At 41.1% G+C, this 22098-nt stretch overlaps 1 protein-coding gene across 1 annotated transcript; it reads right to left on the reverse strand.

Annotated features, from left to right (window-relative positions):
* Window positions 1-548: 548 nt before the first annotated feature.
* On the reverse strand, window positions 549-21729 carry snx33 (sorting nexin 33). The gene is made up of 2 exons (XM_069695354.1): window positions 19418-21729; window positions 549-3500 (listed from the first exon to the last, which is right to left on the reverse strand). Exons 1-2 carry the CDS (start codon window positions 20844-20846, stop codon window positions 3247-3249), a joined length of 1683 nt encoding a protein of 560 aa, XP_069551455.1. The 5' UTR covers window positions 20847-21729; the 3' UTR covers window positions 549-3246.
* Window positions 21730-22098: the final 369 nt, after the last annotated feature.

The raw sequence follows: 22098 nt of genomic DNA on the forward strand, positions 1-22098 counted from the left end.
AACACCTGGGTGAACATATTGTGCTGCTTCTGTAGGCTACAGTTTGGCATTTATAAGCCGTTGCCAAAAAATTAACTCGTTCGCAGAGCCTCACTCGTTGAAGGAAACTTTTAACAAAATGTTCTTAGAATAAAATAGCTCATCCAAATGTGTGTTAACTTCATCAAAACATTCAGGGGATCACCGTTGTAAGAAGAATTCACTGTGTCAGTGTGTTTACACATAGAGAAATTTGGATAACAGCTCCTGGCTGTCCTTGTTTTGGTTACATTTGGGGGAAGTGGTTTGCATGTGTCATCACATCCTGTTATCCTGATGATACACAGAAAAACGATGTGACAACAAAGTGAATGTATGCTTCAAAGACCCAATTTATGTTTGAAATAGAGGCTATCGAAAATGAAATATGACGCTTTCAACTTTTAAACTGTGAAAAAATATGAATTAAATAGTCCAGATATAATATGTGCACAAACTCATAATGCTACTGAAACATACTTCAAATGATTTCTGATTTCAGACAAATAAATCCACAAAGATAACAGAGCGATCACCATCTTTACTTTTTATTAAGATTTATACGTCCCCTTCCCTTAAATCAAGTGACAAATGACTTACTGAATATCACCATCTATTATTTCAGAGACAGAAGCTAAAGCATGGAGCTCCAGCTACTCCTGAAGCCACACATCCATGTTAGGAAACAGTCACCTGTGTGAAATGCCTGGCGTTTAACTTATCATGCAGCTTTGGAACATGAGAGGAAAGTGTCACTGTGAACCCAATCCAATCCTCTAATGGATTTTCACTCTTCCTTTTGCACCATCTTTCTTTTGCCCAAAAATCTGTCTGAGCCTTTGGTGTCCATGATAGTTTCTTTGTGGAATGTTTTTGGTGTTTTTTTTGTAGTCTTTCCGAATGCTCTCTTCACATTTTCCTCGGAGCAGAACAGATTCGATTACAAAAGCAGAGAGCACGTTTAATTTCACAACCAAACCGAGTAGAAAATCTCAGATTTCTTTGGTTTTTGAAAAACTGCAACGAGTAGTACATGCTGACAGAATGTTTGTTTTAAATTAAGTATGAAATGCAAAAGTTTGTTCAAAAATAAACAAACATAAACAACGGTGCATTTAGACAGCAAAGAGTTAACGGCTGCAGCTGTGGACTGAACAGTACCAGTAACTGAGACGGCACTCATATCTGAGTCACACACTGAGCATTTGTTTACTGAGAAACCTGTACACCGAGTCAGCACTTTTTTGTTGTTGTTATGGTAGAATCAAAATAAAGTTCTCACAAACGGAAATTCACCAGAGACATAAATATTTTGATATATATTTTTTTTTTATCCCACCACTGAGCGGTCCATCCTAACCAGGAACCAGTGGAAATGGCTTGAGGATGTCAAACTCACAAAGACATTCCCCTCCCATCTTGAGGTAATGCCCCCCTCCACATAAATGCTAAAGATAGCCACGTCTAAACCGCAATTTGCCGTGAGTTTTTCTTTCTTGTTAAACAGGATGAGTAATGTTGGTCGAAGGACTCTGCTCAGGCAGAGACAACTGGGACTCCAATAGAGGCAAAATTGGGCTAATTTAGCTCAATTTTAGATAAATTTCCAGCTAGAAAGTGACACTTGGAATAAAAACTAGCCCATATGGTATATGGATTAACGTTAAAGGAATAGTTCAGCTGTTTTGAGGAGGTTACGTGAAGTGATATACCACTGTGTAGTCTGCAGCAGCTGGTTAGTTTAGTTTAGCGTAAAGACTAAGGACACAGCTAACCTAACACTGTTTAAAGAAACCATTTTAATCTGCCAAAGAGCCCCTCTAAATCTGTCTAAGTAACACATTGGTAGTTTTTAAGCAGATTAAACATTAAAAGATAACATTTTAAATTAGAGAGTATTAGACAGGCTGTCGTGGTATCAATCTTCTGTTCCAGCTCACGCCAAGAAAGCAGATAAGTGTTTTTCCTAATGTTATTATGGTGATAGTATAGAGACCATCTGAGTTACGTGATTTTGTGCATTTAATGTTTTAAAATAACTAATATGAACATGAAATCATACAGTTTTTGACCCAGACTATATTAAACACAAAACTGGTAATTCAGTAGGAGAAATGTGGTCTTCTGTAAACAACAAGTTGAAGTTCTGCCTAACACAACCACTTCATCAACTCTCTGAACACTTTTCATATAAAACGTATATAAACCTGCTGCTACATATAAAGTTAGACATTTTTGTTTGTCCATCATGGAGAAGAGAATTGATCTGCACAGCACTCGACCCACACACCATAAACACAACCACTGACGATGACCAAATAGTATATAAAAACATGTGCAAACTTGTCCTGACACTCAGCTCATTCCAACAATTCGCCCTAAAAAACACATGCAACCCCACAGACAAACAGTCCGCTTAAAACTATTCCATTACATCTTCAAAGGCACATGCCGTGTGCAAAAAGTAAGAAAATGACCTCAGTAAAGTGAATTACACGGGATCAGTAAGTCTCTCGCATGGTGCAAAGTTGAGACAGGCATGTGTAACTTGTAATAACTAAAATGAAGTTCAAAACGGTGAACCTGAGCAAGACGAGCACTCAACAAGACGATGTTAAAACTCCCCTTTAGTGCATTTGTTTGGCCAGAATGATGAGAAAATTTTACGTCTTTAATAAAATAAAATAAAAATGTAATAAAAAAATGCCTGGAATGTTTATTGAATGTTATTAAATAAACCAGAATGTGATGTATTTTTCTCGAGGGATTCACATGTTGGGTGTAACTTGGATCATGTATCCCTGGAGAAGCCAAAGTGCACGATTTTGGAGAGAAGGGGACAGTTTCAAAGCAGAACCCGTTTCATGGCTTTAATGTGTTGCACTATAGCACAATCTATAGATCCACTTTGAATTTTAAACCTATACTCTTATTTTAATGTTACAAACACCTTAAATTATGGAAAATAAACAATATGCTATGACACTGCCTATGTGATGTGTATTTCAGAAAAAAAAAAAGATACAGTAGGTCTTTAAAAAATAAACAAGAAATGTGACTTTGAATCCATCAAAGTGAGAGACTGACTGGCTTTGTATGTCTTTCCAGTAACTCCTGCTGAAGTCTGTTCAAACTGAACGAAACGCCTTGTTAAGAGTCAAGACTTGAATCTTCCTGTCCTTCTTTTCTGTTTTTTGGGATCTTGACCCACAAAGCAGCTGAGGGACTTTAGACACAGTCGTACATGCGCAGGGTGCGCTCCAGTTGCTGGACAACACGCTGGTAAAAGGCTATCTGCTCCGTGAGGTAGGCCTGCATCATGTCTTTGAAGTCCACCTCTCTCTGCTGATGGAAGTGGCCCATTTCTGCTTGGAGGGCAAAGCCCACAGTCCGGCAGCGTTTCCGAATGCCGTCCGCCTCGTCCTGGTCCATCTTCCCTTCGTCGCTCATCCTCTGGCTCTCCTTCACCTTGGCGAAGGCGCCTGAGTCGAGAGGAAAATTACACAGACATTTCAGTCAATTACAGACATTAGGAAGGTTAGAAATAAAAACACAACACCAGATGTTAACGGGCCAGTTCACCGAAATGACAAAAAGTTCTTTGTACCTCTATGGTGCAATGTAATGAAGATTTGTATTGGTTTTACTCGCCCACTTTCCGAGATACAAATCTGAGGTTTCTGCCTCCAATCAAACACAATCAAAAACATCTTTTATCACTCATACTTGCAGATGGTAGAAGGTTTTGCTTGTGTTGCTCACAGCATGAAAAAAAAAAACTACTTTGAATAGATCAAGTGATCTTCAGAGAAAGATTATGCAGTGGTTGCTCTGGGTAGTCCACAGAATACACAGCAATCATTTCCATAGGGACTACTTTCTACCAAAATACAGTTGAAATATTTTGACTTTTAAAACCATTTAGCCAGATGAACAGAGACTCTTGACAGATGTTGAACTTCTTAAATGTTGTTTTATTATGTTGTCATGGAGTGTACTTCTTCCATTTTTAATTTACTTGACTCTATGTTGATGTGTATGTTGAGGGAAGGTGCACATTCCTCTCGCTCATTTCATCTGCATTCATACGAGACGAGCGCTTCAGACATTTGAGAAATGGCCCTTTAATGTCAACCCTACTCCCTTTTACTGTCACTGAAAAGCCGTACAATTTCTTTGTGATAAAAAGAAAGATTTTAAAAACCCATAAAACATAAAAGTTAAGTTAAAATAGTGTAAAAATGAGTCTCATATTTTAATTGCTCTTTTGGTGAATGTGCTTTAAAGTGTGATGTGCTTTAAGAAAAACCTGCTCCATTCCATGCTAATGGTCATATCTCCTCCCTGGCTTTCAATTCAATTCAATTCAGCTTTATTTATATAGTGCCAAATCACAACAGAGGTTATTTCATGGCACTTAACACATTAAAGTCCTTACAGCAAGACTTTACAATATTATACAGAGAAAGGCTTTCAAGATTTAAAACCAACATTGTAACTTTCCCCCCAGAAATTACCTTCTAAACTGCAAACTTTATAGGTAGAGCAGTGAACACACCACACAATCACATCCTGTTTCACTGCATACCGAACGTCTAGTTTCAGTGTGATGAGGGCAAGTTGGAACTACATCCACCCAGACTGCCATGATGTCAGTTTCCGAGTGAACATGGCAGCCCAATGGCATGTCGCCATGCTGCATTTCCCATCAGATTAGTGAGTCTGTCTCAATCTCATATGATTTAAACTCAAAACCAGGAAGCAGGCATATTTGAGTCAGACACTCTGTAAGAGGCTGGAGCTAGCAGGACTAGTTTGGACAGGCGAGGTGTTCTGACTTTAATGCTGAGGTCTTATCCGTTAACTATCTGTGAGGTTATGCTACGCTGCCTTTCATATGGAATTCCTGGCAGAGGGGTGGGAAAGCATGAACAGCACTTGCAGTCTGTTCCAGCGGAGGAGGCGTGTGGACCACAGTCTGTGGCGCTGACCTACATTCATGTATTCTGTTTTCCACATGAGAGGAGAATGTGCATCACAAGATAGCATGTCTGTGGCACATAAAGGAAAAGCACTCATGGTTGTATGGTTGGTTGTATGGTTGTATGGTTGTGTGTGTGTGTGTGTGTGTGTGTGTGTGTGTGTGTGTGTGTGTGTGTGTGTGTGTGTGTGTGTGTGTGTGTGTGTGTGTGTGTGTGTGTGTGTGTGGAGGGGAATAGTGCATAATCTCAGAACAAAGAAAACTTGCCGTGCTCTTCCTTGAAGCTAAACCTGTTCCCTAACTTTGTGCAAAATTGTACTCTATATACCAAAATGCAGGACTGCAAAGGGTTCCTTCTTTTCTAAAAAAAAAAACAAAAAAAAACTAAAGCATTCCTCTGTTAAAATATTTGTCTTAGCCCATGGAAGACAAGCTTCACAAAGAAGCTCTTGCTTGCAGCTGAATCTGCTCAATAACTTGACGCAAAACTAAAGCCACAATAATACACTAACAAAAAGGAAATAATGTGTCGAAATGAAAAGTTAAACTGCGTAGGTACTTATCTCCAAACAAATTTCTCTTTCCCACCAAAGGCTCTCTGCCTGTTTTCCTCCAGCTAACAAATGCTCAATGATACACAGCCTGTGGTCTGGAAGTCACCCGATTTGTTTATCTTGCCTGACCAGACCGGCTACCACACTGTTTCACATGTGACAGATTCATGGGTGTGTGCTGGGTAGATATTAGTACTCTTGAAGATTGAAGAAAGGAAAGGAAAGGAAAGGAAAGGAAAGGAAAGGAAAGGAAAGGAAAGGAAAGGAAAGGAAAGGAAAGGAAAGGAAAGGAAAGGAAAGGAAAGGAAAGGAAAGGAAAGGAAAGGAAAGGAAAGGAGAATGCAGGGGAGCTAACAACACAACAATACTAATTCTTTCTGGCAGATTTTGCAGTTTAACTAGACTTTTTAAGGCCTTTTAATACACCCAAATAATCATATCGTGTTTTGTTTAGTACTTCCCAGCAGCACATCAAAATTTTTCCTAATGCTATAATTAGTTACATTAGTAAAACTAAATCCAGAAAGCAGGAGAAACTGGGTTGATGGATTTACCAATTAAAAACAATTATTTAATTTCAGTTTTTTTTGCTAAAATCAACACTTGAACTTTATGAGATGACAAGAAACATGAAAAATATGACAAGAAAATATGTGCCTTTTCTAGATCTGCAGATACATTGTGTAGTTTAGTAAAACATACAGTTTAGGTGAATGCAAGGCAGAGAAAAAGAATGAGGATGGTCAACATTAACTATAGGACCAAAAGCCTATGGGTGACTGGACTGAGACATCTGTTAAATTCCTCCCTTTCCCACATCCCTCCCATGGACTCAGGGTCACTGCAGGGCAAATTCAGGAAGTACACTTCATCCCAAAATTTACATCAATCTTCAATTTGTCAACAGTCTCTCTTCAAAATGTTTGTCTTTGTTTACAGCATGTGTGGGTTGTGTCAGCATTATTATTCTCCACATACTTCAGAATCTTTTAATGACATAAGACACAGCAGTTTTAGGAGAAGTGTGTCTAATTTTAACTCATTCTCATCAGGGACCATAGTTTCCAGTCACGGTTTATTAAATCATTCTACATGATTAAGCCTAAAATGGTGGAATCATTAAAATGGAGTGGAGCCTCTTTAGTTGCGACTAATATTTATAATTCTGTGTACCTGTAATGTGAATGCAGCAGATCAGAATAACAAAACATGGGCTGATGGGTGGACTGCTAGTCTCAACTGTTTGGCATTCTGCTGTAATGAGTGTCTTTATCAAGTGATTTATGAATCACTTTAGCTCTATGGATCAGCAGCTCACGCAGTACTGAAGTGCGGTGCCGTGAAAAAAAAAGGTTGCTTCACAATTCTCTCGAGATGTGTGCGTTTATGTGTGTGTGGGTGTGAGGAGTGAGACGGTGTTGGGATCATATGTGAAAGCATAGCCACTAGTATGTAATGACTTCACTGCTGCAATGCAAACCACAAAACACCCCTATTTTTCCTTTAAGATTTGGAACTGGGCAAAAATGTCTCTCTCTCTCTCTCTCTCTCTCTCAGGAGTGAAAGGAAAAAATATCTGGCAGGTGACGACATGGCATTTTCAAATTCAAGATAATATGCGATGTAAACCAACTGACAAAACAGCTATTAACTTGTATCACATTTATATATAGATGACTAAAACACAGACTGACCTCGAACATAGAAAGTCTCTGAACCCCTGAAATGCTGAAATACAAGAAAACTGGGTGCAATATTCTACATTTAATAATTATCAAATCCAAGTGACACATAGTGGACAGTAAAATAAACTAATGTGGGAATTTGGTTCAAAAACTTCAAACACAGGAAGGACGAACGTGACTGAGTGAGATTAGTGGCTATTATTCACATTAGACAGACTAGTAAACAGACTAATGAGGCTTGTTGCCACAAAACCATTAGCAAAGGGCTTTGAGTATGTGTGCGTGTGTGTGTGTGTGTGTGTGTGTGTGTGTGTGTGTGTGTGTGTGTGTGTGCGTGCGTGCGTGCGTGGAGCGGCTGACGTCTGTGTCAAGCACCACCATGAACTGATGAGATATTTGTTCTTTGTTGAGCTCTAATATGTGACTACAAACAAATAACGAATGAAAACAGCTAAAAAGAAAGTTTTTAAAATAATGCATAATGTTGGAAAGGACACATGGGTTCTTGGAGCTGACGCCTTCAGTCCAGGTACGATGCCATGGAAAAGATCTACAAGGTCTATAAAGAGTGAACAAGGGGTCAGTCAGCCAGCATGAACTGACTATTAGTGAGCTAGTTAGCTATATTACTAATGGGACAATATGTTCAGACAAATAGAGGTGGAAGTAATAATTCAGTTTCCTAATTCAATTCACTTCAAGTTTAGTTCTGTTCAAAGATTTGTAATAACTCAAATTTGAATTCTAAGCTAAGCAGTCATACCAACATTCAAATTCACGTCATTATGTGCAACAGTAAGGGAGCATTTCCATTTCCTGACACTCAGCAGGTTAGCAGTTCTAGACGAAGCAACCAGCGTTCAGTTCAGTTGTAGTAAAACTAGCCAGTGAAAGATTAATAAGGTTAATGGTTCTGCAGCTTATGACAGAGTTATCAGATACATCATTTTCTTTTAACAAGGAATTTCCCACTGTGAATCGGTTGACTTGCCAAGAGTGCTCTCTGTCACTGCTGAGGAAAGCTCCACTATTAAAAGCTACTGATTCAGTCAGTCACAGTTGAACTTGGTAAAAACAACTTAGGATAAACACTGACGTTTAAAGAGAGAAGAGGAACAGAGAAAAGGAAATGAACATCATCATGTGCTGAAACAATCTGAAGAGGAGAGGAGAGGAGAGGAGAGGAGAGGAGAGGAGAGGAGAGGAGAGGAGAGGAAGAGGAGTTTAAAGAGAGGAGAACAGAGAAAAGGAAAGAGGAGATCATGTGCTGAAAATCTGAAGAGGAGAGGAGAGGAGAGGAGAGGAGAGGAGAGGAGAGGAGAGGAGAGGAGAGGAGAGGAGAGGAGAGAAGAGCAACTGAAAGCTACTGATTCAGTCAGTGACAGTTGAACTTGATAAAAACAACTTAGGATAAACACTGACGTTTAAAGAGAGAAGAGGAACAGAGAAAAGGAAATGAACATCATCATGTGCTGAAAATCTGAAGAGGAGAGGAGAGGAGAGGAGAGGAGAGGAGAGGAGAGGAGAGGAGAGGAGAGGAGAGGAGAGGAGAGGAGAGGAGAGGAGAGGAGAGGAGAGGAGAGGAGAGCAACTGAAAGCTACTGATTCAGTCAGTGACAGTTGAACTTGATAAAAATAACTTAGGATAAACACTGATGTTTAAAGAGAGAAGAGGAACAGAGAAAAGGAAAGGAACATCATCATGTGCTGAAAATCTGAGAGGAGAGGAGAGAGGAGAGGGAGGAGAGGAGAGGAGAGGAGAGGAGAGGAGAGGAGAGGAGAGGAGAGGAGAGGAGAGGAGAGGAGAGGAGAGGAGAGGAGAGGAGAAGAGAGGAGAGGAGAAACATGGCTTCAAGAATGCAAGAAAGGGTCAAAGGGTCTCTGCAATATCTGCCAGTGTTTAAAGATAGACAAACATGGGAAAAAAAAAAACCCACTGCTGAGTAAGCTGCCCGTAATAGTGTTTACAGCAGCCAATCAGATACGCAGATAAAACAGAGCTGGAGTTTATGTCCTGAGCTGATTTGTCTTCACAACCTGTTTTGAACCATTTCAAAAATATATTTTCAAAGCTAATTTTGACTCTGAACCAAAACCAAACCTAATCTATGCATGGGGGAATTACAGATAACAAACACATGTTTAATCTATGACCAACCAAATTCCTCCGCACACTCAATATGCACATCCTGTCCTTTTTTTCTTTTACGATGACAGCAACAGTTGCACTCAGAAATAAAACATGAATCTTCCAATAGCTCCAAAATTCAAATTCAAAATCTTAATTGGAAGCCACACACAGATGTTCAACAGATGTTCTTCTTTTAAATGTGCAAAGAAAATCTGATCTTAAAACTATTATATACTTTGGTTTCACACAGACAGGGCTATAAATCCACTGTCGTGTCAGACATCTATGTATCCTGCTATATTTGTATTTGTCATCACATCAAGCAAAAACAAATAACAAGTGTTAACATTTACTGTGACATCATCATTCCTTTGTATAGCTGTTTTATGATTGGTTTAAAATTTGTGAGACAAGAGTTGTGATGTCCTAAAATCCCTCCAAGTCAAAGGGCGTTCTGTTTCTAACTATGACATTAAATTAACGTATCACAGTGTCAGCTTTAGCGGGACAGATGTACCACTTCCTCTCTGTGTGTTTACCCTGTAACTTTTGTCTACTGAGAAATGTTACAATAGCTTGAAAGACGCTGAACAAATAAAAACAAATATAAAAGCGTGAGATGCTGTTAAGATGAAAGATATTTGGCTGATCAGGATTTTAGTTGACCTGGCTGGCTCAATAAATGGGCATCCCACCTCAACCTTTCCATTGTCCCAACTTTTACGAGTGCTTAGTAATGTGCACACAACTGCATCATGACACAAGAAAAGACCACAATGCACTGCTAACAATGCTCTCCCTGAAGGGATGCTGCCTCTGTGCCAACCACCAGCATCGTGTCGACGTTACCATGACAGCTGCTGCGGCTGGCTGCTACCCAGAGGCTTTCTGACAGTTAAAGCTTCATTTGTGTCAGGAGAAGGAAAAGATTAAGAGATCAATGTGAAGAACAGTATCTTTCAACTAAACACTTGTGTACAAGACAGGCGCAGACCGAAGGAGATGTTCCAGGTTCTTTAGCTGTATTTCAGCAGTACTGGGGTCAGAAGTGTGATTAGCTTTATAAACCGAGCCAAAACAACAATATATGAGCTCACTGGTGTCCAATGCCAAAAACTGAACTGATCAAATAATGAACAAATACAGATGGCAATGACTTTCTTTTTTTTTTCCATTTATTCATGACAATGCATGCCAACACTGAATCAAGCTAACAAGCCATCCATCCATCTCTTTTTGCTGTTGCAAGGTGGTGAAGCCCCTCCCAGCATGCACTGAATGAGGGTCTGTTGGTAGGGTAACACACAAACACACGAGACCGTACAAGACGCTCAAGGTGCCACAGACTCACGCAGTCACCATTGTGTTACCTCATCAGTGACTGACATTTATTTAAACAAAGATCTTTTAGATTATTACTTTAAAAACGACAGGATTTTGTTAAAGTGGCCTAGATCCCAGGTCCTGGTAAACCACTTGCTGGCACACTGGCATGATTTAATGGGACACTTGATAAAACTGGGCGAGTTAGTGTCGCCTCATTAGCACCTGATTGCAGAAATCTATACCAAAATTCATCAATCAAATCTGAGCCGACACAGATTAGGCACGACGAAAACTTTTCTCCAAAATGAAAACCTGGCAAAACTGCTGGATAACACAGCGCCACATTGTGGTTCAACTTTTAGATTTGGCCGAGGGACAAAAGTAGAAGTTTGGTCACATGTCTTACACTGGCACATTTACAACAGTATTAATTAAATGTGCCAATGCAGAGGACACACCCGTTGCAGCTGTAGACTAAGGGCTCAGTTTTATCTTGAGAAATCAGATAGCAAGCTATCTTTGATACTCTGAGTTACTGAATCTTTGTGAAGCACAAGATTCACTTTTTGTTGACTCAATCTCACAGAGGTGTTCAACTCTATTGTAACCGAGGTCATAATTAGTGATCATGTTGTACTAGACTGCATTGAGCGCTGGAAGGTAAAAGGGGTTGCTCCCGCTTTTGTCCACTTTCAGTTACATGAATGACTTGCACTGATTTGGTCCCCGTCTTTTCCATATAAGCTAACTCCTGTCTCACCTCACGCCTTTTTTTGTCTAATGCCACAAAACTGTGGTTCTTTAAGAGGAGGAAGGAGGTGGCGCTGGTAAAGACAGAGTTCTCTGACACATCTGTAATCTCCTTCATTGTGGAACAACGCTGCACTGGGCCAGCACAGACAGGAATGCAGAAACATGTGGATAGGCAGTGTAAAAGTACACTGTAAAAGGTGGAGAGTAAAGACGAGGGCCTTGTCTTTGTCAAGATTTATGAGTATGCGAATGGGAGAGAGAAAATGTTTGCTCTCCATGGACACCATAGTCAGCAAAATGGACTGTAGTCAACCAAATTACATACAATCAGAGTCCAAAAGGTGCCATAACTGGGCCACTGCACGCTCCTGAAACCCAAGCTCCATTTCACAGATCACAGTATGTGTACCTGCTGACAATGCTGTATTTTTTTGTGTTGTAAGCAGCGTATGGAATGTTAATCCATAACATGTTTGTCACATACAATCACAGCATGTGGTTGTGGTCAGCTCGTAGAAAATGTAATATTAAGAACTGTGCTGCGAAAACAACGAGACAGTCGTGTTCTTCAAGTTTAGCTGTCTCTGTGGTATCCGTGCAGATCAAAGGGGCATTTGGACCACACATTTCCCCATAATTGCAGTACAACATATCTTCAAAATGATACAGCCTGCATGTGGTTTTGTAATGTGGAAGACAACTAACCTCTCGTCTATTTTAAATGTTCGGCTGGCGTGCTGGAGGCATCCCAGGGGAGCTGGTTCATTCTCTAACTGAATAATGCTCTGCTCCTGGTGTGGATCACAGGAGGTTGTATCACTCTGAGCAACAGCTGAAGGAGTGAAAAGACAAGCACTCTACTTTCTCAACTTTAAAACAATCTAAATGCCCAAAAATGTGTCAAGATAAAAGGAGAACAGCTGCTGTTTGTCTCATTTTATAATTCAACAGTAAATGTTGCTTTACTTTCCTCAACATGTCATACTTCAGGTGATGTGGATCCAGACCTCCTGCACAGCCAAGGCTTCAGATCTCATCTTACGTAACATGTGATCAGATTTGATTGGACTGATATCCACACAGTGGGGCGGGTTGGTTTCCCTATATTGAGTTTCCTTTTGTGTTCATTCAAAGCTTCAAGAGGTGGATTTTGTCTCAGATTAGTGGCCTGAATGTTTCCAGGTAAAAAAAAATCTACTGAACAGGAACTCCCTCACTCTCACCCAGGGGTATGGTGCTACTTGTTAAAGTACTAATGTACACCTGCGGCATGCGCACACACCAGTGCAGACCTGGGCGTGTGCACAATCTCACACATGGGGCAGGACAAGTTTACTTGTCACTGTATGCACAGTGGTTTTACAAACTCAGATACAGCAACAAGTTTACATACAGTAGTCAATGATGTATACTCTAATTTGATCAAATCAGCAATATTATCATGTTATTTTCAACGGTTGTTCTGGATTACTTATCTCAAGTGTTATTGTCCAATTTTACAACACCTTAATGCAAATGTTTCACAACAAAAGTCTTGTTAAGATATTAAGGGTTTCTGTCAACTGAAACATTCGATGGCTTTTAATTTGAAACAGATACAGGAAGTGTTGAGTTTGTATTAACAGTGTAATGCAATCAGCCTGGTGTTACCAGTGGATATATGGGTGTGGGTACACTCTAGGGTCAACTGATTCTCAGCCTGACCTGCAGAAGTAAAAAAAAAACACCACAGTTCTCTACGCTGAAGAAGAAGAAGAAGAAGAAAAACACAATCATGTCATATTTGCTTGCTCTTATTATAGAATTTAATGACACACATTGCATTTTATAAAAGTTCGTCTCACACTTGTTATCTCACATCCCCTGAAAAGAACATATTGGTCGACCCCTAGTATGCTCCATTGGGAATCGTTTGCAGTCGCTGTATCCTACTGGGTGTTTACCTCAGGTTAACTTTAAACCTATTGGAGCAGCTTTAACCAATCGATATGCGCCAAAACTCTTCCAAAACTCTTCCACTGCAGCAACTACATTTAGAAAAAACAGTCAACTTTAATCACATCGCACTAAACCACTGACACTGGTACTACACTGGTCACTGATTGGTTCACCTTTCAGACAGGCTGAGCAAACATTAATGCAAAGAAAACTGAAGCTGTGAGCAACAGTCTGCTGGAGCCAGGCTATATATTCTATATTTTAACAGGGAAAACGGAAGCGGATTAAACCAAGGCTTCAAGTTGACATCGTTAATCAATCAATGTAGCTTACCTTAAATGTCAATATGATAAATTCAACCATTTCTTTTTCTTTTTTTTGTTGGCTCTCCTGCATGAAATATGCTTTAAAGATTATTGGATCTTCAAGCACTAAAAAAAATGTAAATAAATTTTAACTAGGTCAAAATAACTGAACATTTTATTCCCACATTTGAGACTTCCGTAGCACTACACCTATGCTTTCACCAATACCACGCAGACTGACTATAAGTCAATGTATCCTTACTTCAAAGGAGTACATATCTAATATTTAAGACTTGATTGTGTACAAAAATTCAAACTAAGCACAAAACATCCAACAGACAAAAGCACAGAGACCAACAAACAAGTAATCCTAACAGGCAGCTCGGTTGTAGCCGGCGGTGCTCACTTCTGCCTCTCACACAAAAGCCTCAAAAGACCTTTATTCTATAACAATGTGATGTTATTAACCCTTTAGATCAAGACTTTCAATTGTATTCAAATGAGATCAAGGTCTAACTATGGGATTCGCTTTAGCAGAGGTTCAAAGTGCTGCAGTGCTCTGTTAGGAGCTCGAGCCTCTGCACCAGACAAGATTTACTTTCTCTCTGACTGAAATGAGGGCAACTGCCCAGGCAGACGGTTCTGATGTCTGCAGAGGAAACAGGAGGGGAAGAGATGAAAAGAATTCGAAAGACGGGAAGAGGTAACAGACTGACATGCAGATTGAGCCACAGCAGATACCAAAAGACTCAATACTGTAATGACACTGTCATTGGAGAAAAAGACTCCACAACATTAAGTAGCAAACTGCAGCAGCTTTTTCTTTGACAGTGTTTTTACTCTGCAGTAGTTTACCTGCAGCCCCCTCATCACTGAATAAATGATCCGCCCTGCTCTGTGTGCAATGAAACTGTAACTGTGAGCTTCTGAACGACAGCTCAGATGACGCTCTGATCATTTCAGGTGCAATTATCAAAAGCACCCATAACTATCATCTGGTTAATGGTAACTTTAGTTGTTAACCCATGTTGGCATACTTTAGCTGACTGTGTGTAGCTGCAAGCTGATTTTACGCTGCAGCACAGACACACGAACCCGAGTTTGTCGGTAACTTTCATCTCTCCGCTGGTATGTGGCAGACTTTCTGGATGTCTCGAAAGATCACACGTTTTCAACCTTCACATGCAAACGATTGTCAAAATCAACAGTAGTGAAGAGTAACGGCACTTTTGTTCATTTATTCTCTCCGCCGCTGCAGCGGGGACCGACAGTTGTCCCCCTCCGCTCGCTCCCAACACAGACCTCGCATCTTCCACTCAGACAGATTGATTAATGAATTAAAAATGCCAAAGTGGGTCGCCAAATATACCTGGGCGGCCGTCAAATTACCTGGGCAGGCCGCCCAAGTACAATATATGAAACACTGGGAGCGCACCCTGATGTTTTTCTGACACCACCCAAAACCTTCTTCTCCCAAGACCCATTTTATCAAGGCAACGTGCAGCCGCTGCCCACCGCCACGTCTTAAAAGCCAGTTCACATTCCTGTAGCTCGAATGCTCACCGGGATCACAGCTCCCGTAGACCTCAGTGAAGCCAGGCAGGAAAAAAGCAATAAGGGGATGAAGAGGACGAGGAGTGCACCGGAAAAGGTGGACCCGAGTTCTGTGTGTTCTGAGTGTTGCCACAGCTGTATCTGGTTCAGCAGAACACAAGTCACATCAAGGGGAGTTGTCTGGACCGGCAGGGAAGACTAAGCAGAGGGAAGAGGTCTCTGCCTGAACAAAAACACTGCTCATGTACACAATTTGTTGTCATTCGGCTAGGAATGGGTTGTATTACATTTTTTCCATATTGCAATGTATCGCAATATACTTATTTGTAACCGTTGTATCATGACACGCATCCTATTGTCAGATTCTTGCCAATAGAAAGCCATAGGAAACAACACAACTCCCTTGATGTGTGGGTCATGTGACATTCCACTGTGCTTCCTCTTGGACAGAAACAGCACTGATGAGCACAAATGAATAAACAGTGTCTGTCTGCTTGAGGTAATTCAGTCTTACTGCATGTATATGTTTGTGTTGAGTCATTTGAATCTGACAAAATCTTGATATATATCAGACAAAAATAACAGCTTGTGTAGCTAAAGAATTAGATATAGTTATTGTTAATAATAATTGTTTCAATTGTCCTGTATATAGGACTAGTGTTTGTGTAATTTGAAGCTTTCAAACCGTTTTAATGTGTGTTTGAATGTTTGGCAACAAAATAACTTAGTGTTTTTTTCAGATATTTTTGTTTGTTAATCGGTCAGTCGACTCGATATTGTTGGTTCAAATTAAAAATCAAGCACTTCATCACACAGCTTAACACGGCTGCAAAAAAATAATTCATATCACTTTATGTATTAGGCAAAACAAAGTAATGCAAAGCCAAAATACTGGCGGAGCTTCAAATTTATGGGCTTAATTTGCCCTGATTTAGAGTTATTCACTTCAGTCACTTATAGGGGTGAATGGATTTTCCTTTATGGTGGTCAAAACTTTTAAAAACTTCAATTTCAAATGCCTGTAAACATCTTTATATGATAGTAGACCTTTCTGCATGGTCTGACACCACCAGAGTTAAAAAAAAAATCAAATTTGTTTTTTTTCTTATCTGGGGGACTGGCCCTTTAATCTCATTCTGATGGCTCTGTTTTTCTCATTCATTCCTGGGTGGAGTGCCTCAATGTTACTAGCTGAATTGTATCACAAATGACCTACGTGATAATGATTGCCAGCTGTTTGAAAGATAAAAAAAACATTTACCAAAAGCATTACTCCCTCTTCACTGCAAGCAGCCTTTTTCTTCCTCCTGAACTACCGTAACTCCAAACAACCAACCATGTTATTTGTCTGAGAGCTGACAGAATGCTGATATGCCAGATCTCTATCAGGGCCGAGGATCCAACAAGGTTAACATGAGAGTCTACTGTTTACCAGAACGAATATGTCACAATGGGACTATGAAAATCAGCAAACACAACTGGGACAGTGTATTCAAATAAGGAATGGTACAGTTACAGGATAGTGACATGCTTTGTAACTTCAGGTCAATAAAGTCACTCATTAACCACGGTTATGCTAATATCAGGCAACAGGCAACAAGAGGATGTTTGGAGTTCAGAAAAGTTGTCAAAGATATCAACAAGCTGTTTTTCTGAGATCCACCAGATTATAAAACCAACCAGCTTCAAACCAGGATTTTACCCCAAAACACTTTGAAAAGAGGGATTTCAGGGACTACAAATGTATGTGTTAATTACCATGGACTAACTAACTCAAAACCACAGGACTAACCAAAATACAGACAAAGGCCAAAATCACAATTGATAAAGACAACTTGCTAACTTTTAGGCCCCAAGAATGCAATGGTCTAGTGGCGCTGTCCAGAAACTCCCGTACTGTTGTGAATGTGAGGACTACTTTGTGCCGCCACCACTGTACAAGAGCACCAACTGCACATATGGTGGAAAACCAAAAGGGACACCGGTTTTGAAGAAACTGTGTGAATAGTTGGCACATAATGGTGGTGCAGTGGTTAGCATTGTCGCCTCACAGCAAAAAGGTTCCAGGTTCAAATCCGGTCCTGGGCCTTTCTGTGCGGATTTTGCATGTTCTCCCTGTGCCTGTGTGGGTTCTCTCCGGGTTCTCCGGCTTCCTCCCACCATCCCAAAAAAAACATGCACCTCAGGTTAATTGGTGGTTCTAGAAATTGCCCTTAGGTGTGAATGAGAGTGTGAATGGTCTTTGTTTCCGTCAGTCTCTCTGTGGCAGTCGGTAGACTGGGTTGCACACTAATCGGAAGGTTGGTGGTTCGGTCCCCAGCTCCTCTTGCCCACATGCCTAAGTGTCCTTGAGCAAGACACTGAACCCTAAATTGCTCCCGATGGTGTACCATTGGTATGTTGTAAGTCGCTTTGGATAAAAGTGTCAGCTAAATGAAATGTAATGTAATGTAATAGTTCCAGGGCAACCAGCATCTCTACAATTCCTCTTTACAACAATATAAAGGCAATCAAATGTGCATTAATTAGTGGAGGGAAATTGCCCAGAGTATGGGAATACGACTTCTGTAATATGCCAATCTACTGCACGTGAAGGACATGTCCTCTAAATGGACTAAAGACGGTGGTATAACCAGAACACAATGCACCCACAATGTCCATAACTGTCCGCATCCACCAGGGAGAAAAATAACACCACTTCCTGCCAATGATACTCATGTGTCCTTGCCACATCATGGCTGTTGGTTGTAATATTACACTAAAACAAAGCTCAGGCGTTTTTGTCTCATCAAACATTGAACAAAACCCAGAAGACTTTCAGGTGAACTTCCACAACAACAAACAAACCAATTTTAAACATAAGATTAATGGTTGCTAGTTGCCTATATCACTACTTAGGTGAATAATTGGACTATTTTCAGTCTCTAATAGCAGCCTATGAATACATATTTAGTTGTAATGTCAGTAAGATTACAGCTTCTGAAATGACCCCTTCTCTGAAATAGTAATAAGGAATACACTAAAAACAACATTACACGTGTGCAATGTTTTTCTATCAGAGCATGCATTTCTAGGCATAGCTTCAAATATTTTGTAATTTACATTGAATTATGATCAGAAAGATCAGCAGCAAATGCTCCCATTTGAGAGGTTAAAGCAGGGAATATTGTATGAAGCATTTTTGCTTGTAAAATAACTTCAATTAATCCACCACCAAAATAGATACATTTTCAGTTGAATATACTTAATTCATCACGGCGAGTGATGAATACATAGCTTCCGTGAAACCAGACATTGTTCTGCTCACAGATCCGTTTGTGCAGGTTGTCAAAATCCATCATTGTTATGACAGTATTTGTCAGAGCATGAGAATGACATGCGTGAGAGTGACCCAATATTCATCCCTGACTGACACATTGAACATACCAACACTATGATTCAGTCTTGGGCTCAGGGTGTGTGTGTGTGTGTGTGTGTGTGTGTGTGTGTGTGTGTGTGTGTGTGTGTGTGTGTGTGTGTGTGTGTGTGTGTGTGTGTGTGTGTGTGTGTGTGTGTGTGTGTGTGTGTGTGATGAGGAGATGTTGGAGGCAAACCTGACCTAATCTGTCATCCACAACATAATAAACTGCACAGATTGGGTAACAAAGCAGGATCAGTCCATCAGTGTAGCATGTTCCCGTTGGCAAACACTTCGTATGTTATTCTTAACTGCTACCGAAGCTTTTGAAACAGTTTCACAGTGTAGCTGATGCAGGACGACCTGATAAGAGAATTTCACTTGTTACAAAGTTATTATTGGTGGACGTGTCAGAGTATGTAGGTCAAATAATAATCAGCTACTGCCTCGAGGGGCCTTTTCCCTTCAACACATGCATATCCTCTGCTAAAATCTAAATGTTGTGATGTGAAATGTTCTTTATGTGGCCCGATGGCTTGAAAAACTAAGAGAAAAATTTAGATGGAGGGCTGTCTTTGGAAATTCAATTCTAACAAGTTGAAGAAATGGCAAACATTTGGGAGGGTGAGGATTCATTCAAACATCTGTGCTGATTATTGATGCAATCATCTTCAATGTTTTTTACCCCTGCTGTTTCCCTTGATGACCTTTTCGTGCACAGAGACATCAGAAAACTCTTTCACACATTGAAAATACTCACTGACAAGCTCATTACCTTTCTGTAGGTGGATAATGTCGGGAAAGTTGGCGAGCAGGCCTTGATAGAGTGACAGCTTATCCAGCATATGGAAGAGGTCATATTTAGGTTGCTCTGCAAACATCTCCCCAATGTTCTCATAGGTGCGGCCTGTATGGGAGATGGCGTTGTTGAGGGCATCTGACCGATGGGGAGGGTCCAGCATGAATGCCTGGCTGATGGACTGGAAGGCATTTCCCAGCCGCTGGAACTCCTTCCTAAATCCGCCCAGGTGTTTGCGCACCAGCTCCGAGGCAACGTGAGTCAGCTGCATCACGCTGTCATCCATTTTTTTTGCAAAGGACTTGAAGTTGTCGACCCGCTCCTCGACATCCTGAAGGTCCTGGTGCTCGTTGGGGATTTGGAGGGTCAGCATGAAATGGGCGCCCACCATCTCGTCCTTCTCGGCCCGTCTCTTGCCCAGCTTCCACTGCTTGTCATCGCCGCACATCAGAAAGTGCTCAAAGCCTTCGTACTGGGAGAGGACTGGGTGACTGGTCATGTGGTTCATCCACAGTATCAGTCGCCTCTTACGCTTCTCGATGAAGTCTTCCTCAAATCGCCCCGTGGCCTGCTTCTCGGGCAGGTGAGGCACAGAGATCACAGTGAACTTGTGCAGTAAACGGTTGTACAGCCAGTCAAAGTGTTTGTAGCGTCTGTAGACGGGACACCCCGTGTGGCTCGGTGTGACCCGGTACGAAATGTACGTCTTGATGCCCTTAAACTTTGTCTGTTTGGTGGGATCTTCAATGGAGCAGGAGAACGGCTGTGGGTTCTCCTTCCACTGGGGCCCCAGCAGACCCATCTCAATGGTGTACGACTCCGCTATCTTTGCCATCATGGGGACATCCCCGAGCACAAACGCCTCTACCCCTGAGCGGACAAAGCTAGAAAATCTGTTCAAGTTCCTGCCCACCATACTGCCCTTCCTGGAGCTGGAGATGCTGTCTTGTCTGGATGGCAGCTTGACCCGATAGCGCGTATTGGGGCTGTTGGACAGTGGGCTCTGATGGGCGTGTCCATTGGCTCCAGGGCTCCTACTGGGATCAGCATCTTCCACCACTGTGGATCTGTCATCCCAATCGTCCCAATCATCGTCGTCGTCGTCATAGTAACGGTTCTGCAAATGAGGAGGGGTGTTCGGGGTGGACGGGAAATAGGAGGAGTCGTTTCCTAAAGAGCCTGCTGGGCTTATGGAGCAGTCAGTCACGTTAGAGTTTGAGCGAGTGCGAATAATTTCCACATAAGATGCAGGAAAGAGACCCTTCTCCCCTCGGCTGTTCTCCCCCTGAAACCAGCCGTCCACCGAGTTCTCATCGAAGATAACCAGTTCCTCATTCTCCCGGATGCTTATCTCCTCTTTGTTTTCACTTGAAAAGGTGTAGATGGCTTTGGCTTTCACTGACATCTTGATTCTCCAGCGGGTCCGAAACCAGATCAAGTCTACATGCACATAGTCCCTAGATTATGCTCATGCTACTGTCTCGGTGCATGCTGTATTGAGAACATCTAACACAAGCTCACTGTAATATTTAAAGTCCTCTCAAATTACATGGCAGCTGTTGCATCAGGTGTGCAGCAGCACAAGATGACCTATGCAAGTTAAATAACCTGACACTTAATGAACACAGATGTCAAAAGTTACATAAAACTATTCCTTCTATCTGGAAAAAAATCTAAAACACGCCAGTGTGACCACTAACATCCTCAGCCCACTGACGTTATTGCTCTATTGTTGTATTATGAAGGTCCAACCCAAATTTTAGGCTACGAAATCTCTATACAGAGATACGTTTCTCACAACATCAGGACTGTCTACCTCCTTTCGCACCACAAACACAACAGGTTCAAAACCAAAACTGATTTCACCAAAGAGCTCCTCCAAAAGCACCGACGGTCGGTTTAATCCTCTGAAACTGGACTGCAGCCTCGCGTTGTTCTCTTATCGGCCACTTGTTTCTCATTACGGAGCTTAAAAATGATCCTTGATGAAACTATTTCCAAGACAAAGTAGCCAAGCGTGAAGAAAAACAGAGGGATGGTGAGTAATGGTATCCCTGTGCATTTTGAGCCTGCCCCGCATTCCCTCAGACTGAAACTTGCTGCGTTTTCTTTGTAAACAGGTTCCTGCGCATCTTCAGTCGATCCAACAAAACAGTCCACCTCTACGGAGCATCAGCACACATCACCGGGCCACTATCATTTCATGGAGTTTGTTCCTGTGCGCGCTGCAACAAAGTAACTCTTTCCATGACGCTGAGCTCGGACAATTGAAGGCAAGTTCTCCTCTTTCTTTCTTTCTTTCTTTTTTTTTTTTTTTTCATCAGCTCCTTTATAGTCTGTGAAAGGGGAGAAACAGGCTCAACACCGCCCCCAGCAGGAGGAACACAAAAAAAACACTAAAACAAAGATTACAACATCCAAGAGACAAACATTTTATAAAGCCTGCAGATGGTGACGATAATGACGATTAAGTCAGTAATAATAATAACAATAATAAGATTTTTTTTGTTTGTTTTGTTTTTGTTATGGCTTCCTACATTTGTTCGATAACAACTGAAGGAAACTGTGACTTTTGTAGTAAAAGCTACCACAATAATGGTGCTTCAGTAGAATATAACTTGGCACACAGGCTCAAAGACTTCTTAATTATAAGGTGT

This window comes from Brachyistius frenatus, unplaced genomic scaffold (genome assembly GCF_029030835.1).
Source record: "Brachyistius frenatus isolate BFR_SWC_R1_liver_20210118 unplaced genomic scaffold, ASM2903083v1 Contig_19, whole genome shotgun sequence".
NCBI lineage: Eukaryota > Metazoa > Chordata > Actinopteri > Embiotocidae > Brachyistius > Brachyistius frenatus.

Coding starts and splice junctions, on each gene's coding strand:
- snx33 (XM_069695354.1), bottom strand. CDS start 20,846: ATGTCAGTGAAAGCCAAAGCCATCTACACCTTTTCAAGTGAAAACAAA. Junction 3,501..19,417: donor CATTATCCACCTACAGAAAG/GTAATGAGCTTG, acceptor CTCTCGACTCAG/GCGCCTTCGCCAAGGTGAAG.